Source organism: Monodelphis domestica, chromosome 5, assembly GCF_027887165.1.
Source record: "Monodelphis domestica isolate mMonDom1 chromosome 5, mMonDom1.pri, whole genome shotgun sequence".
Lineage (NCBI taxonomy): Eukaryota > Metazoa > Chordata > Mammalia > Didelphimorphia > Didelphidae > Monodelphis > Monodelphis domestica.
This window is the reverse complement of record NC_077231.1, coordinates 111,328,829-111,347,098: the sequence shown is the minus strand read 5'-3', so window position 1 is coordinate 111,347,098 and position 18,270 is coordinate 111,328,829. Positions and strand designations below refer to the sequence as shown.

Sequence of the window (18,270 nt, the reverse complement as noted above, 5' to 3'; positions counted from 1 at the left end):
ATAACTTTATAAATCTTCATACATAATAAATATTAAAATCAGTTTTGGGAATAGAAAAATAGGGTTTTCTGGGGGCAGCTGGGTAGCTCAGTGGATTGAGAGCCAGGCCTAGAGACGGGAGGTCCTAGGTTCAAATGTGGCCTTACCCACTTCCTAGCTGTGTGACCCTGGGCAAGTCACTTAACCCCCATTGCCTAGCCCTTACCACTCTTCTGCCTTGGAGTCAATACACAGTATTGACTCCAAGACAGAAGGTAAGGGTTTAAAAAAAAAAGAAACAAAAAGAAAAATAGGGTTTTCAAAAATGGGTCAAAGATAACTTTAGCAGAGTTCATCTAGACAATGCTAGAGTAGAATTTGAAATACTAATAGAGTTCAGGAAACAAGAAGATCATAACTATAAAAAGTAGAAATATTTTCTTTCCTAAAAGGGAAAGTAATAAGCCTAATCTTTGTTGAAAAGCAGTTTAATTGTAGCATCCATTGAGCTTCCTTGGTAAAGAGTTTAATCCCCAGGTAGCTCCATAACAAAAGGCTGCTAAGTGGCTTCTCTGTGAACTTTGCCCTGCTGTTACCCAGAGACTTGGAAGTATGGGTCAGTGATCCACTTTTCTAAAAACTCAGTTCCAGGAATTGAGGAAGCCCCCCCCAAAAAATCAGTATTTAGTCAGGACCAGCTATGTGCTCAGCATTTTGCTAGGCATAGTAAGAGTTAAAAGAATATAAAACTAGTTGTCTGCTCTCAAAGGGTCTAAAGTCCAATTAAAACTAATATGGCACATATAAAACAATAGTGAACAGGGTCATTGATGTTTTTCTCATATCTAGACTTGTGATTTTATACTATAATATATAATCAAGAATTGGGCTTATGATTTCATTGGTTCAGGGCACTTCTATGTGAAGAAGCTTCTGTTACCATTGTAAGTGAGCAACTATCTTCTCTGCAATTTCTAACCATAGAGAGAAATCAAGCACATTGAGAGATTAAGTGCCTTGCTCAGAGTCCTATAGCCACTTTGTGTCAGAGATAAGACATGGCTATGTCTTCCTGCCTCCGAAGACAGCTATCCCCCTCCACAATGACTCAACGGTGCTCATATATAATTAAGAAATCTCAAAATGGATATCAAAAATGACATCTATACAAATTATAATAATTTATTCAGAAATTAAACTTAGGTAAAAATTTTTGCCAGAATAAGAACACTTAGAAAGCATCTTGGTCAAGAAACACATGATTTTACTTCCCAAGCCAAGTGAGATGGCAACCAAATGTTAACACCTATTTAGATAATGAATTTATTTTTAATATTTTATGAAGAGGGTATACTTCCAGCATTTAATTTACAGATTCACTAAAATATTCTTTTTGCCAATTCTTGCTATAGGTCATCATTGCAAATATGCTCTATCCTATTTATACCCATTTTGCTATTTTCCTTTGCTCTTTGGGTCATCTACAACTTTGATATATTCATTTTCTAAGGATTTTAACTGCCAGTTGACTAGGAGAACTTAATAAAATATAAAGTACTTTAGTGAATCTATGATGTCATCAAGGCAGACATTTTGTCCATCCATACTTTTTAATTCTATGGAACTCTTCTGTGTTATTTATAGATTTTCCATGTTATGGACCTTCTTCTGGGTCTTTCAACATTATATGAGCACCAGTACAGCATCCGGGCACTCTTATAGTCTTCTCTTTCACTACATGACTGACTCCTCCTTCTCTGTTCATATATCTCTTTAATGATAATTTTATACTACTTCTGGCATCCAAGTCCTGTTTACTAATATGCATCAGGGTGGTACAGTGGATATAGCGCTAAGCTTGGAGTCAATAAAACCTGAGGTCTAATCATGCCTCAGATACTTATTAGCATTGTGACCCTGGGCAAATCACTTTACCCTGTTTGCCTCAGTTTCCTAATCTGTCAAATAAACTGGAGAAGGAAATGGCAAATCACTCCAAAATCTTTGCCAAGAAAACCTCAAAAAGTGTCATGAAGAGTCACACACAACTGAAACAACTAAACAACAACTTATACTTACCATTCCTCTCTCCATTATCCTGTGGATTATCCACCTGCATTATTTAGTCTGGATGATACTGACATACTAATTCAGTCAGGACAAGAGACAGTTTTTCTTTAGTTTTTCCTGAATGGATCATTAATCTGATTTCATTGAATCCTATTGAGAAAATTCTGAGCTTTATTGTGATCAGCACAGTTATCTACAAACAGGATATATAGATTATTCTCTTAAGAGAAATTCAAAGATAAAAATAGGCATGTGGATTGTTAGTTACAGAGAAGTAGATTGGAATACACACATACATAATATCCATACTCACACACCCTACGTTAGTTTCTTGTCAGGGGTAATATTGCCAATAAGATCTTGTAAAATGCTACCTAGAGTCTTTTATGTTACTTAAAACAGAGAAATTTTCTGTTTCTACTTGGTATGACCTGGCTCCTTATCTTGATATCACCTTAACTACCACTTCTACTTCCTCATGTCAGGAATTGAGGTGATATGGCCGAAATGTAGTGGTTTCATGAGGTTGAAAGCAATTTGTAATTAAAAAAGCTGAAACATCCCTCTTATTTCCACCTTTACTTCTCATTTTACTACCACTTTAACATAAACATTTTGATAATAATATGGCCTGTTTGGGTCTTACACTAAGTTTTTTCCACTATATTTTACTACTTTAACAATTGCAATACTATTTGTAGTCACCAACCGTCTTCCTTTGTGGCATTTTGCAAATAATTTTGTTTCTTAAACCATTGTTTCTTTTGTTTTCCACACCTTTCCATTTGGCAAGGAAGTGTCAGGTATTAGCAAGCTAAGGTAGTTTCTGTGTGTGTTTGACCTCTTCATTATATTAATTCTTTCATATTATTTATAGATTTGTCAATAATGGTAATGGTCACTATCTATAGACTTGCCTTTTAAATTTTTTCATCATCAATATCTATTTTTAATAAATCAGATTGAAGGTATCACAATTATAAGAAGATAAGTTCCTTTTTGGACATACTTGTAGGTTTTCCAGGAAAATCTACTTGTGGGACTTCCAAGATGCAGTTGACTATTGTGCTGATTGCATTAAACCATAATATATTACAAACCCTCTCTAGTGAAATGAGTAACTATTAAGAAACTCTGGACTATTTAAATTGTACATGAAAAGTGCAAGTGGTTGAAGACTATATACTGCCCATATATTGATATGTGATAAATTGGGAAATCAGAACACATATCTTTGACAAAGATTTCATATGGACAGTGAACTAAACCTAGATCTGAAGATGAGAAAAACATTCCATTTAAGAATTTTACATGTCATTGTTAGTGAGCCCAAATTGACCCTTAATGCAAAACTTCATCTCTTTAATACCACTGCTTTCCCAGTGATGCTTTATGGTTATCAATCATGGAACACTTCAGTTTACAGTGAATCAGAAGTACAGGTACCATAAAGGGTAATGAAGACATGCACACTGTTTCCAACAATGAATTAAATGCTAGAAGTGGCCCAAAAAATATTGCCAAAGAAATGTATGATTGGAAAAGGAGATTTGCTGGTCTCAAATGAAAATAGATGGACAATGTAAGTGCCACAATTTTACCTAAACAATATTGAAAAATCTAGGGGTAGCACAGTTTATAGAGTTCCAGACCTGGAGTTGGGAGGTCCTGGGTTCAGGTCTGGTCTCAGAAAGTTCCCAGCTGTGTGATCCTGGGCAAGTCACTTAACCTAATTGCCTAGGAACCAACATATAGTATTGATTCTAAGGTAAGGGTTTAAAAAACATCTAGAGGAAAGCTGTCAGCACATTTGATAGGTCCTTCTGGGAAGATTTTTTAGAAGAACATAGATTGGATAAGAATGTGTAGCTATGGGGGCAGATGGTGGCTCAATGAACTAAGAGTCAGGCCTAGAAATGGGAGATCCTAAATTCAAATCTGACCTCAGACACTTCCCAGTTGTGTGACCCTGGGCAAGTTACTTAACCCCCATTGCCTAGCCCTTATAGCTCTTCTCTCTTAGAACTGTTAAGATTAAATTTTAGTTTCTCTGCTAAAGTATGATATATTTTAGAAATTTATTAAAGATTAAGAAATAAAGAAAATACAAATATAGAAAGCATGTGTTTAGGCCCAGAGATCCCATTCAGAACCACTCACATCTTGCCTGCTAGGTAGAGAGCCGCGTGTGCTAAGAAGCAGAAGTAGAGAGAGGGAGACCCGAAGTAGGCAGAGAATCAGCTTAAATACAATTTCTGTTCTCCACCCAGGTGGGAATTCAGTTGAGGTTACAAAGCATTCTGGGAAGTGGCCAAGGACTTCTGGGGATTGAAGTCCGGGGTTCAAATCTCCATTTTTACAGAACCAATACACAGTATTGATTTTAAGGCAGAAGGTAACTATTAAAAAAAAAAAAGACCATGTAGCTATGTTTTGATCTGTTGGTGGGAATACTCACATAGATGAGCTAGATCATAGAGACATTGAACTATTGAGAAGAGCTAATGATGAGGAACTGCATAGATCAATAGCAGTGTTCTAATACAGCTAGTCAAGGAAAATGAGAGTGAAACAAGAAAACTCAAGAATCTATTTCAATATTAAATCACAAAGCCTCTTTTAAAAAAAATAGCACTTTTTCAACTTTGGGAACATGTACATTATGACTTTAAGACAAGATTTTGCATCTTTTCCCTTTGTATACACCTTGAAGATAGAGATTATTTTATTTGAATCTTAGCCACTTCTATGAAACTTTAAGCACTTTAGTTTGAGAGGTGACATAGATTATCCATAAAAGGATTAGCATTTGGGGGCAGCTTTTGTGGGTGACTTTCTTTGGTTCTCTTCTTTCAACTTCAAAGTGGCCTGTACAGAGCAGAGCATAGAAGTCAACTCACAGTACTGTCCATCTCAATATCTACTGCCAGATCTTTCAGTTCTTACTTGTTTGAAAGACAATTAATTGCCAAATGTTTGGACCTGAAAAGCAGCACTATCCTGGAGAGTTCTCAGCCTCACATTAGAGCAAAGATTGAAACAGAATTGTTTACAGTGATAATGAGGTCTCTTTGGGCAAAAGAAGACCATTCCTCTTTGATGTTTTTGACTTTCTGACTGTCGATAATGATTGTGTTTACACAATTTGGCCAACGATTGTAACATCACTTTTCAGCAGCCAATCTCTTTTTTGACATATTTAAAATATTAAAACAGGCTGCTGTTCTTCTGATACAACTGGTCTACTAAGTTTCTCATTGTTCAGAATTCACCATGTATTTGAATTTGCTAAGATAAATTTGATCACCAACATGGTATAATATAATCAGCCCTAAACTAAGACCTGTCTTTTTAGCCATGTGGTTTTTGACAAATCACTTACCTGTTGCCCTCATATCTGTAAAATGGGAACGATCTCTGCCCTGCTAGAGATTATGTGAAGTATAAAATACTATATAAATGTTATACTTATTTTTGTTAATTATTGACATCATTAACTAGTTTAAAAAATTATATCCAGGACCACATAGTTTTTGCATTAAATTCCGTTAAGTAGATGCCATAGATAACAAATATTTTATTGTCTACGAGAAATATTCTCCTATAAGTACCAAGTTAATTTTGCCAGTAGATAAAAGGGATGGTGTTTCTTCTGTCCCCTCAAGGCAGGAAGAGGACAGGAAGGAGACTAAAAGCCTATTGATGGTTAGTATTAAGAGAGTAGACTAGCACACTCCTTTGCAAAGAATTTTATGTATGTTATTTCTAATGGTTCTCCCAGCAACCTGGGAGTTAGGTATTTTACAGATGAGGAAACAGAGGCTCAGGAAGTGTGGAATCACTTTCCTCATTTCACACCACCAAGTTCTTAGGCAGTATTCTAACTCTAGTCTTTCTAACGCTAGGGCTAACACTATCCACTGCACCACCCAGCTGTTTTTATTCTCTTATTAGTTTGCCCTCAACTTCCTACTAATTCATTATTTTTTGTTCATTTCTTGTCTTTGAAGAGTTTTGGGGGTTGAAAGAATACTTTCTTACACTCAAAGTTGGTTTATTGGTTTAAACTCTAAAATGATGTATCTTAGTGTATCCTCTTTTTCTTGGATGTGAAGGCTAAAATTTTCAGCTGAAGTTGGCAATAAGCAGTTCTACAGTGAATTAAATAGGTATGATTTGATTGATATGATTGTATCCCTGCAGCCTTATATCCTAGTAGATCAACGTGTAACATAAATAGAGGCTTATTTTTTTAAATATTCAAAACACATGACTTGATCCTTTGGAGGCAAATTCAGGCTTTAAGACAAAACACTTGCTAATAAGACTTCATTCATTTCTTTTGAAAGAAGTCAGTCCAAACAATGATTTCCAGAGCACCAATGATGATCATTTCCCTACAGAAAAGAGGTAAACTTAGGGTGCAGAATGAAATGAATTGGTGACTAATATAGAATTTGTTTTGCCTATATACACATATTTGTTATAAAGTCTTTCTTTTTCCCCCTCCTCAATGGAAATAGTGGGATGTTGACATAACCGTTAGCTCCATCATCCCGACATCCAAAATCTGTCAATGAAAAAAAAATTTTAATTAAAAAAAAAGTACCATTTCAAAACATTTCACTCTCATCTTTAACTCCCAAGTTGGATCTACCAGCTTTGGGTAAGAGGAATTTAAAGTTCCTTTTCCTATCTGAGTTTTTTTCCACACAAATGTGAAATAAATTCTTTATGTTTCATTTTTGATATTCTGAGTAGCGAACTCAAGCATCACAAATTTGGTCTTAATGGATTCTCTTCATCATAGGTCACTTTAAAAAATCTCTATCATATTGTCATTTTAGCTAGGAATTTAATCAGATTATTGGGTTCTATCTATAAAATTGTAGCTTAGCAAACCTGATTTCCTTCATCATTGATTCCTATGTCCTTAACTTTCATTTTATTGATAGTGTTCAGACTTATTGTCATTTCATTTTTAAGAACTAAAATGTAAAATGAAATCAGAGCTGTAGCTATTTCATCAAGAAATTCTATCAAACGGCCTCAGACATGTCCCAGCTGTGTGACCTGGGCAAGTTAGTTAATCCCCCTTGCCTACCCCCTAGCACTCTTCTGCCTTGTAATTAACACACAATATTGAAGGTAAGGAGTTTTTATTTTTTAATTTTTTTAAATTATATTAAGAAAATTTCTAGGATGCTGCCAGTGTTTCTGTATTTGGACTGTAAATTGCAAGTCTGGTAAGGTAAGTTCAGAAAGTAACTGAAAGTGACTTAGGAAAGGCAACTAGGATTGGTCAGTAAAATGATTATTAAACATCCTTTTTGAGAAGAAAATGACAATTTTTATATAGCTAAAGACAATACAGCCTCTGCCTTCAAAGGTTTACCCTATACTGGGGGGGGAAGATGCAGGAGAGGCAAGAGTTAAAAAGAAGAGAGGTGAGGAGGGGTGCACAATGGCCACATGATTTGGAGCTGAGCCACTAGAAAGCTGGGTATGGCTTGCTACTACTAGGCAAGATGAAATGAAATTTCACCTATCAGAGCCCAGAGTCTTGACAGCATGAATACAAATTCTGGTGGCATGTAGACAAGAACCAATGTGGCTATACCATGGTTTGGAGCTGTCTGGGAAGAGGGAAGACACCCTGGTTCCAGGCAATATCAAATGAGAATTCATGGATCTAAAGGGAGGGGGAGTCTGAATTCTGGTTAAAAGAGTAGGGAGGTTAGCATGGGAGCAGAATGGCTAGGAAGTGGCCTGATTTCAGGTAAGATAAAGTATAAATTAACCTGTTGAGTGCTTAAATCTCTGTCAGGAATCTTGAGCTCTCATACATGACAAAATTAATAAAAATAATAGCAACGATAATAGCAAAAGGTATTTGGCCAGGAACTTGGGTTTCTAATTTCCCTTGGTATACATTAAGAACTATATAGAGTCCAAATTACATTTTATTTCATTGGAAGAAAAATACATAAGACAAGAGCTATTTAATGTGTTATTTAATGGAACCATATAACTGGATATACATTATGTGGTTAGTAAGATGTTTTAGTATGACTCCAACATGAAAGCCATCTTCATTTCTGTTTATGGGTTTATTCCCCTTCCCTCAATTTCCTCTTCCCTGAGATGACAAGCAATCTAATAAAGTTTTTACATGTAAGCATATTTCCAGATTAGTCATTTTGGTGAAGAGAACGTAAGATTTTTAAAAATGAAGAAGGAAAGTGAAATTTGTCTATGTTTCAGTCTGCCTTCAGACTCCATCACTTGTTTCTCTGGAAACAGATGGATGGCATTTTTCATCATGAGCCCTTCAGAATTGGCTTAAATCACTATTGCTAAGAATTGCTAAACCATTAACAGTTGTTCGTCATACAATATTGGTATTAGTGTGTGTACAAGGTTCTCCTGGTTCAGTATCATGTTTTAAATAGAAAATATTTTTCCATAGTGACATCAAATATTCTCTCAATATCACTGTATATGAGTCTATTTACATGCTTCTGCTATGTAAATATTCCAGGAGGTGTAGTACCATTAAAAGACTATTATACATAAAAATGAATCTCATTTAATAAATGTTAGTATACTCTGGGACACCTTCATCTTCCCAAAAGCCTCACCATGAACGCTGCCCACTAAGATCTTGCCACTCTCTCTCCTGCCACAATCAATAAAGTGGTGGTCCTTTCCATATGCCCAGGAAGCTGAATATTCCTATGTAAGTTGTCTTCTTCCAATCAGAATAAGAACTTTTGGAGGACTAGAAGTCTCTTCCTTTTTTAGTTGCATATCTAAGGCTCTAGCATGGTACTTGGGACAAAGTAAGTGCTTAATAAATGCTTTTCTATTCCATTTATTAGGTACCAGTTATGTGGCACACACTGAGCTGGATTTAGGGAATACAGGGGAAATAACCTTTACATATATAGGTGTACCCACATAAATATGAGGTAATTTAGAGAAAAGACAGGTAGGTGGCGCAATGTATGAAGCACTGGTCTTAACTTGATAGCTGTGTGACTCTGGGCAAGTCACTCCATTTCATATCTGTAAAATGAGCTGGAGAAGGAAATGACAAACCATTCCAGTATCTTTGCCAAGAAAACCCCAAAATAGGTTCATAAAGAGTCAGGCACTGACTGAAATGTCTGAACAACAACAATTTGGGGAAAAGACACTAATAGTTGGGGAAGCAAGTAAAAACATCAATAAAAATTGATGTTATAGTACTGAACTTTGAAGGAGACTAGGGATTCTAAAAGATAGGTAAGAACTGAGTGAATTTCAAGCCCAAGAAACAGCCAATTGAAAGGTATAGAGAAGAGAGATTTTGTGTCTAATTAGAAGGCCAGTTTAGAAGAAGTTAAATTAGAGCTAGGTTCTGAAGGGCAAATGAAAATTAAAAATGGTAAAAATGGGCACTGAGTTGACAGGCAGGGTAACTGCAAGGATGGTGGTGCCCTTATTAGATATAGGGCAGTTCACAAAAGAGGAAAAGGTGAATTCTGTTTTGGTCGTGTGGAGTTTGAGATGTTTGTGGGCTATCCAGTTCCCAAGGAACTTCTAATGAGAATGCAACTACACATAAAAATGGGAAGGATATAGGAAGAATGGAGGAATGAACAGTGTTTGGAAATAGCTGGGAAGCAGAGATCTGATTCTGAGGAAGGTAAGAGGAACTCACAACTAGGTGACACAGTGAATTGAATGCTGAACTTAAGCTTGAATCCTGCCTCAGATATTTACCCTCTATGTGACCCTGGGTGGATTACTTAATCTCAGCCTATTTCCTCATCTGTAAAATGGGAATATAAAACTCACAGGGTTATTGCAAGCATCAAATGAAATCATGTATATATTCATGCTTTTTAGCCCCTAACAAATAACAGGTGCTTAGTAAATGCTTAGTGGTTGATTAATTGATCTAATAGCTTGTCTATTTGTTGATCTTTATAATATCGATTTAGAATATTTAGTTAATATTTACAGATGATCTGAAGAATCTTTGATTCACAGCATACTCTGCCCATTTTCATCGCTCCATCATCTTTGCCATCAAAGCAGAAGTTGATCATGCAGAAAAAAAGTTCCATTTAAAAAAAAAATTCTAGCTGCTTCATGGGCTTCTGTGGACAAAAAAAAAACCCAATACTATTAACTATTCAATATTCAATAACATATTCATGATGAGGCTTTATATATGTAGCTTAAATGGTCCTCAGGTAGCAGGCATGGTCTTTCTCTTAACTACACTTAAAACTTTTCTTTTTGGGAAGAACTTGCTAGAACTTTTGCCTTCAAGAACTTAGGGTCATTCGCACCGTATTATGTAGCATCAGAATGGGACTGTGTGCAGCCGCAAAAACTAACGCAATCTCAAGTTGCATTAAGAAAGGTATAATGTTCAGAACAAAAAAAGTGATTGTTTTACTATCATGATGTAAGGGAAAACTTCCTAGCAATTAGAGCTAACCAGAAGTAGTTGATTCCCTCTTACTAGAAATCTTTAAGCAAAGGCTTGGTGGCTCTTGGATGGGTATGTTGTAGAAGGGCCTCATGTTAAGGTATATGTTAGAATTCACTGAATTCCCTCCCAACTTAAGGGATTCTTTGAAATTTCCTGAAGCTTTCTAGCATCAGGGGCCCATGTACCTAATGTATCCATGAAGCTAATGTATCTGATAATAATGGCAATAGTTTTTGCCAAGGTTCCTTGTCACTCCTATAAGTTTGTACATGGAGAATGTATATAATTTGTGGATCCAGGAACATGTCATTCTGTCAGACCAATTCTCTTGGTTAGCCAGTAGCAGTTTTAGTTTATTTCAAATGTGTGTCTACATAGCCAGTCCCTGTTAGGTAGGAAAGGAGCAGAAGGGATAGAACTTCCACATCAGTTCTACCTCCACATCTCTCACATTCATCCTCTCCTCCCATTCTCATGGTCACCATTCAAGTTTAGGTCCTCTTTCCTGGATTATTACAACCGCCTTCTCATTGATCTCCCTGCTTCTCATTTCTGTCCTCTCCAAACCATTCTCAACCAGGTGTCAAAATTTTCCTCCTCAAACACCAATCTGATCAAGTAACACACATTACCTTTCCTCTTTAGCTCTTCACTTTGTTTGTAAAGCCATCACAATCTGGCTCTAACTTACCTTTCTATACATTTCCTATTTTTCCCTGCTATACTTTTTCTCTGTACTTTACATTCCAGTCACAGACCTTCTTGGCATTGTCTCCCACTTCAAAGCCTATCAGGTCTAGAATCTACTTTGATCTCTCTTAGAATACCTACTTTCTTTCGAGGCAAAGTTTATGTGCTACCTCTTATGGAAAGCCTTTCATGATATATCTAGTTGTTGGTGTGCTTTCTTTGTTTCGACCATTCGCTTAGTTGGGTACATATTGTATCTCCCAGTAGAATGTAAACTTAAGAATGTGGAATATGGAGTTTTTCTTTTTTTTTTTTTGTAACCCCGGCACCCAGAATATCCCCTTGTACACAGTAGATGCTAATGGAACCAAATTGCACAACTTTTTCTATTTGACTTGTGTCGGAGTGTCCTAGAGGAGTTTTTGCTTGATGATTGTGTATGAAAGTGTTATTAATTAGAACAATTTCATGTACTTTTCAGTAATCACTTAGTGAAAGCAATAAATACCCTTTGATAGATAAGCAAAGAAATAAAATAGTCACTATGAATTCTTGTCCTAGATGATCAGATTTCATTCTTAAATTGCTCAGTAGCATTTTCACTCAGACTGCAAGTACTGTTGTATTTTTTAATCAGTTAGGTATCAAACCCAAGTGATGCATTTAAGCTTACCAGGACTTTCCAGTCATTTCATTGGAACTGAAAGATTTGTTAATAACTCTGCTCATATGTTAGTAGGCTAGTAGCCCTTCAAATACCATTTCATTATAAGAAATCTGAGCCTTCCATTACTACTGTTTGCCACATTTTTACCCCACAAAATGGCTGCACTTTTAATGGCCTATTTGAAGCTTGAAACATGAGTGCAGTAAATGCATAAGGCGTCACTTTGGTGAAAATACATATCTTTGAACTCTGCAACACTTTATGTGACAATCTAACATTGGAAATCATTACCTAAATTAATCTGGCCCTTGGGACTATGGACATTGAATGGGAGATAAGTTGTTCAGATCCACTGGGGAAATGATTGTTTTATAGATGGTTTTGAGAAAGGAATTAGAAAAGGTGAATAAAGGATATTGGAAAAATAAAATGGAACTGTGTTGTCCAGTATTGTGGGGAGTATGACTATCATAAATGTGTCTGTGAAGGGAAACCTAAAAAATGTATAATGAGAAGAACATATTATAAATGCACATATGTGAATATTGGCAGTGAAATACCCTTTACCCTATCCCATTCTTAATCGAAGCAGTTTTTTCCCTCCAAGATTGATGGGCAGATATACCTATAACTGAAAGGAAATTCTAGCAGAGAGCTGCTCCCATGAGTCTACTTATTAGGCTGTCATATAGTGTCATGTAAGCCCCTTCAACAGGATATTGCTATGACATTTTTGATCATACTATTTTTCTTTAGTAATTTAATAATCAAAATAATGATAGTGGGTTTTTTTAAACCTCATTAGTTCTTATATATGTCTACTGCATTTCAATCAATCTGCTCTCTAGTTTTTTAATAGCAGAAGTCTCCTGGAGTAGTCACAATTTATTAATAGGTGTGGTCTGTATTCTAGTCTCTTTAGTAGAGAAAAAATTATTTTAGGCAATCACTTGGTGGTGACTTCTCACTTCGCAATAGTTAATTTATTGGTATATTGTCAGGATAAAAGAAAAAGTGCAGAATTATTTGGGTAGTTGGGGAAGGATTTTATGTCCAATGAAAATATCAAGCCTTGTTTCAAAGAAATTATTAGACAATTGATTCATTAGTAGGTCATAGGTGTCTTGCTGATGTAGTGTGCCAGCATGCTAATATGCAACAGGTGCAAAACTCAGCCTTCCAGGCCTTGGGAACATTTTGAGTATTGCCAGCATTTTGGCAAGGCTGTACAATCAGCTGTTACATGTCAGGCAGGTGTTTCTCTAACACACTGATTTCGGATGTGAAATGTGTCCAAACTCCCTTCTTAAACATCAGGCTTTGTTTTACTCTCTTGGGTAGAGCTGAAAATATGGGGAATAGCTATAAAATGAGATACCGAATCAGAAGTGACTGGTGTATTTTCCTAGGCGAGAAATCAGAGGAATAAGAAAAACTAAATACAGAAATATTCCAAGAGTCCATAAGGCTGGATAAGCTTAGGATAATTAATAGAGCTGAGAATAGTACAAGAGAGCTCTGGCCTCTGAGTCAGGTATCTCATGCTATATGAGAATTTATTAACTGGTGTTTCAAAAAGCCCATATGGACAGACTGAGGAGTTCAAGGATTAGTGTAGTAACACTTCACTTGTACTCAAGTAAAATATCTATATTTCCTATGGCCTTAGAATAAGGTTAAAAAAACACAAGATTTGTAGTCCAGGCTTTCAAGTGAGAAATTTCCACTAGCCTTTAGTGTAACTAATTTTATAAAAGCCAATTGAGACAGGATTACTGTTTAGATTGGCCCACTGGGGAATGGCACAGTAAAAACTGTGAAGTAGCAGGAAAGTTAGGGATGTCATCTCTGATTACCAATCCATGGGGTTTTTTTTAATCCTTTGTCTAAATACAGTTTTTTTTTTCTCTTCTGTTGATGAAAAGCTCAGCAATCTCTCCTCTTAAGAGTATTAGAAGTGTATTGTTTTAGTTGTCATATGAAATTGTGATTAGAAGGGCTCAGGGCTTTGGACAGTTTTGTTTACATTTCTGCTTTTATTGGAGCATATTAGAAAGGAATTTAGGAGAGATGTTTGAACTTTCCCAGCCAGACTGTCCCTGACTGTCCCTGTTATTTCACCTCAGATAATCCAGCCCCTCTTAGAACTTGACCAGAACCGCAGCAAATTGAAGTTGTACATTGGACATCTGACGTCCCTCTGCCATGACAGAGATCCCCTGATCCTGCGAGGACTTAGTCCACCTGCCTCCTATCACCTGGACGATGATCGGGCAGCTTGGGAAAGTGAGCTGCAGAAGATGACCCAGGAGCAGGTCAGTTTACACCCGGACCACCGTGAAAGCTTATTAAAGTATCATGGCTGTTAATAGGGACCCAGCGGAGGGCAGCATGGAGAGCGCGCCATGTAGATTCAAGCTGGGTTGCGTTAACTGTGGAACAAATGTCACTTTGACTCTGTCTCTAAAGCAGCTCTGTGTGGTCTACAAAGGAAAAAGAATGATACCATTTATGGGTGTTCGGGTATGAGGACTGCTTGTTACTCTGACCACTGAGCAGATCACAAACCCCAGAACAGGTTCCTAGGTGCATTGCTCTTCAGAGTAAATTCTTAGTAGAGGTTTCATAGCCTGTAGAAATGTAGACTTTCCTGTACTGAAGTAGTAGCTAATAATAAGAGACATTTATACATCATTTTACATTTCTCATTCATTCTCACAACCACCCTGAAAGGTAGATGCTATGATTATCTCCAATTTTATAGATGGAAAAAACCGAGGCTGAGAGGTTAAGTGACTTGTGCAGTGCCACATGATTAGGGTTTCAGACAAGATTCAAACTCGGGTCCTCCCAGCTTCAGGTCCAGCACTGTGTTCCCCGACCACCTAGCTGTCTCAAATGGACCAGATGGCCTTCTCTGCTAATATTTATGTAGAAAAATCTAATGTTCCTCTTCTGTACTCTTAGGAGAAAGAAGGCCCCATGAGAGCAGGGACTACTTTGTTTTCGTATTGCTAGACCTGTCATAGTGCCTCGCGCAAAGTAGGCATTTAGCAAATGTCTGCTGAATTCAGTTGAAGGCACAGTTGGAAGGGACGACTGAACATACAAAAACGGGGAATGGGCAGACAGGTCATGGCGCCAGGGAGAAAAGCTAGAGGCTCATCAGCAAAAGCAGAATAAGAGGAGACAGAGAAGGTAAGTGGGGTCTGAGGCTGGCAGATATTGCAAGATATTACAAAGGTGGGGAGAGAAGAGATGAGCAGGAAAGCCAACTAGAACAGTGGAAGGAAGGCAAGGATGAAAGAGCATTCAAACAGGAGGAAGGAGGGCAGTATTTAAACTGACCCGGGCATTGGGCCTTCAGCATTAGCCACAGACTGTTGTCCCAGAATCTCAGTGCTGAAGGGAAGTCCAACTTATGCCCTCTATCATACCTGACCTGTAGCCATTGTGATTTTTAAATTTCCCCCATCTTGCTTGGTCTAGCACCCAAGAATGTGCATACCCACACTGCAAGGGCATGTGCTAGCAAATGACAAATCAGAAACATCTAACTGCCCTCTTGGGCTGTCGTAAGCCAAGCTTGAGCTACCATTAGCACATGTGAGATGCAGGAATTGAGGTAGAGAACAGCCTCTGGAGTTCTCGTAACTTCCTGTGGAGAAGGCTATACGCCAGTTCTATCCTGGAGCTCAAGCTTGGAGGAGCCCCCGAAGATAGCTTCTCTTCAGATTGGTCCCATGAGTGATAAGGACTAACTCCCTTCTCTGCCTTGGCTCTCCAAGGCCTTAACTCCCACTTTGGCTCAGCCTGAGCCAGAGTGGTTCTGAGTTAAACTCCTTTCCTTCTCTCCCTCTCTCTTTCTCTCTCCTTCTAATAATTTCTTTCTCCTGTTGAAATTAAATTACCATAAAACTCCATTCTGACTTGAGTGTTTCATTTAGGATTTTCATAAGTGAAATTCTTGGCGACTTATAATTAATATATTCAGTCTTTAACCCTAAATTTGAATCTAACAGTTTGGCTAACACCATCCTGCTTTGGCTCAGACCTCCCAGAAGAAGAAGCATTCTGCCTTTGAAGGCAACCTTTTATTCTTTGGAATAGCATTAGTTATGAAGGAGTTTTTCCTTATACCAAGTCTACGTTTATCTCTTCATACTTTTACCCTTGGCTTCTGGTTCTGCCCTGTGAGGTCGAGTAAAACAAGCCTCTTTCCCATGGCAGCCTTTTAAATATTTGAAGACAGCCATCACATTGTAAACTTACTGAGGCTTTATGAGGTTTCTATACATGCTGATATATTTTGAGCTGATCATTTTTTCTAATTAAATATTTCATATTTATTTAACATTTTTAAACTTTTGTTATAAAATGATGCTTTAAGGTGAAAAAAGAAATATAACCCACCCACCCCAAAAGCCTTCTGTTATGTCATATTGGAAACTGCAGATCCACAAGTCAGAAAATGTAATATTGGGGTTGTAATAGTTATTTCCCTCTAATGTACATATTGTCAGATAATCTGTGAATTTAGCAATCTAGATAATTCTTTTTGCTCTCCTAACAGGCGAGGAGACTGATGCCTCCCTTGCTCCACTAGCCAAACCATACTTTACTACCATGGGGCTCTCATGCTCAACACATTTAACCCCTTTCCACCTCATTCTCTACTGTGGAACAGGAATCAAGCCGATACTACCATTGCTTCTAGAAAGTATGTTTACACTCTCCATTCCTGTATTCCAAAACTGAAACCACCATCCCTGGGCATGTCACCCCTATAGACATAATCTCCCCCATTAGAATGCGAGCTCCTCAAAGTCAAGAATTGTCTCTAGCTCTCTGCACACCTCTGGCATTCCCCCCGTCCCCAAGCTGTGCCTGGCACATAACAAGCACTTAAATATTTTTTTACTCACTCATTCACTTTGTTTGCTCTGTATATGAAAACACTGTCCTCAGAGGCCTACTTTAGTGTGTCTGTATGGCTTTATAAATAATTTATTTACTTTTTCATTGTAAAGATATTTTATTTTACCAATTACATGTAATAACAAATTTCCACATAATTTTTCTGAAGTTATATGATCCAAGTTGTCTCCTTTCCTCCCCCTTCCCAGCTTGGGCAAGTCAATTTACCTCTCGATGTCCAAAGGAAACTCTAAGACCATAATTTTCGGAGCAAATGTAACATGTCTAGGGGTATATTTGTATAGGAGTATTGCCCATGTAGGTTATGTATTTTCACACTAGCTCAGATGAGGTTCAACTGGAGGCATGAGCAGATATCCCTAGTCTTCTCCTATCACCCTTCTGCTAGAAGAGGAAGAAGTAGATTGGGGCGAGAAGCTGGTGACTCTAACTCCTCAGAGAGAGGGGTTACTGCCTCCCTAAATATTGTTAGTCTAGGGGAAATAAAGGCACTTGGGGATCTCCTTCCAGAACTGGCAAGCAATCCAACCTGGGTTATACATGTAGGATATTAACATATTGATCATTTTTGTAAGAGAATAATCACATAAAACAACCTCCCCCCAAACAAAAACCCAGATAAACAAAAGTCAAAAATTTCATGCTTTAATTTGCATTCCAGTTCCCATAGTTCTTTCTCTAGAGGTGGATAGTGTTCTTCATCATAAGTCCCTTAGAATTAACCTGGTTCATTGCAATTGATTGTTCTATAATAAGTAGTTTATTCTTTAAAGAAATAATGAACAGGAGAAAAAATGAAACTAAGTTTTCACCTATTTTCCCTTCATTAAAAATTACTTTAATATTTTATTTTAGTTCTAAGTTCTTTCCCTTACCTTCCTCCTCTCCCTTTACCCTCTAAGGTTTAAAAAAGAGAGAGAAAGAAGCCCATGGCCATATGGTCATACAAATACATATGATCATATAAACCATTCCCACATTAATCATGTCCAAGAAGGAGAAAGAAAGAAAGAAAGAAAGAAAGAAAGAAAGAAAGAAAGAAAGAAAGAAAGAAAGAAAGAAAGAAAGAAAGAAAGAAAGAAAGAAAGAAAGAAAGAAAGAAAGAAAGAAAGAAAGAAAGAAAGAAAGAAAGAAAGAAAGAAAGAAAGAAAGAAAGAAAGAAAGAAAGAAAGAAAGAAAGAAAGAAAGAAAGAAAGAAAGAAAGAAAGAAAGAAAGAAAATATACTTTAGACTACACTCTGAGTCTATCACTTCTCTGTCTGGAGGTGGATGGCATGTTTTGCATCTTTTGTCATCAGAGTTCCTTTGACTTTGAGAGTAAGTACTTTCACAATATTGCTGTTACTATTATTCTTGATTCTGCTCACTTCACTCTGCAGCATTTCATATAAGACTTGCCAAGTTTTTCTGAAATCACCCCCTTCATCATTTCTTATAG

At 37.1% G+C, this 18,270-nt stretch overlaps 1 protein-coding gene and 1 long non-coding RNA gene across 11 annotated transcripts in view; one reads left to right on the top strand and one right to left on the bottom strand.

Annotated features, from left to right (window-relative positions):
• Nucleotides 1–18,270, top strand: part of ERC1 (ELKS/RAB6-interacting/CAST family member 1) — a 457,438-nt gene that overhangs the window by 400,406 nt on the left and 38,762 nt on the right. For 6 of the 10 annotated variants that reach the window (XM_056800772.1, XM_056800770.1, XM_056800774.1 and 3 more), the window contains one exon: nt 14,021–14,209. In XM_056800772.1, coding sequence (XP_056656750.1) covers nt 14,021–14,209 — 189 coding nt within the window. Of the gene's footprint in view, nt 1–14,020; nt 14,210–18,270 lie in introns of those variants that run through there. The other 4 variants (XM_056800778.1, XM_056800777.1, XM_056800776.1 and 1 more) reach the window with 1 other exon arrangement.
• LOC103091889 (uncharacterized) lies at nt 5,311–11,497 on the bottom strand. Its single transcript, XR_472716.2, has 3 exons — nt 11,369–11,497; nt 10,058–10,196; nt 5,311–6,619 (listed from the first exon to the last, which is right to left on the bottom strand). It is a non-coding gene; the product is annotated as an uncharacterized LOC103091889 (long non-coding RNA).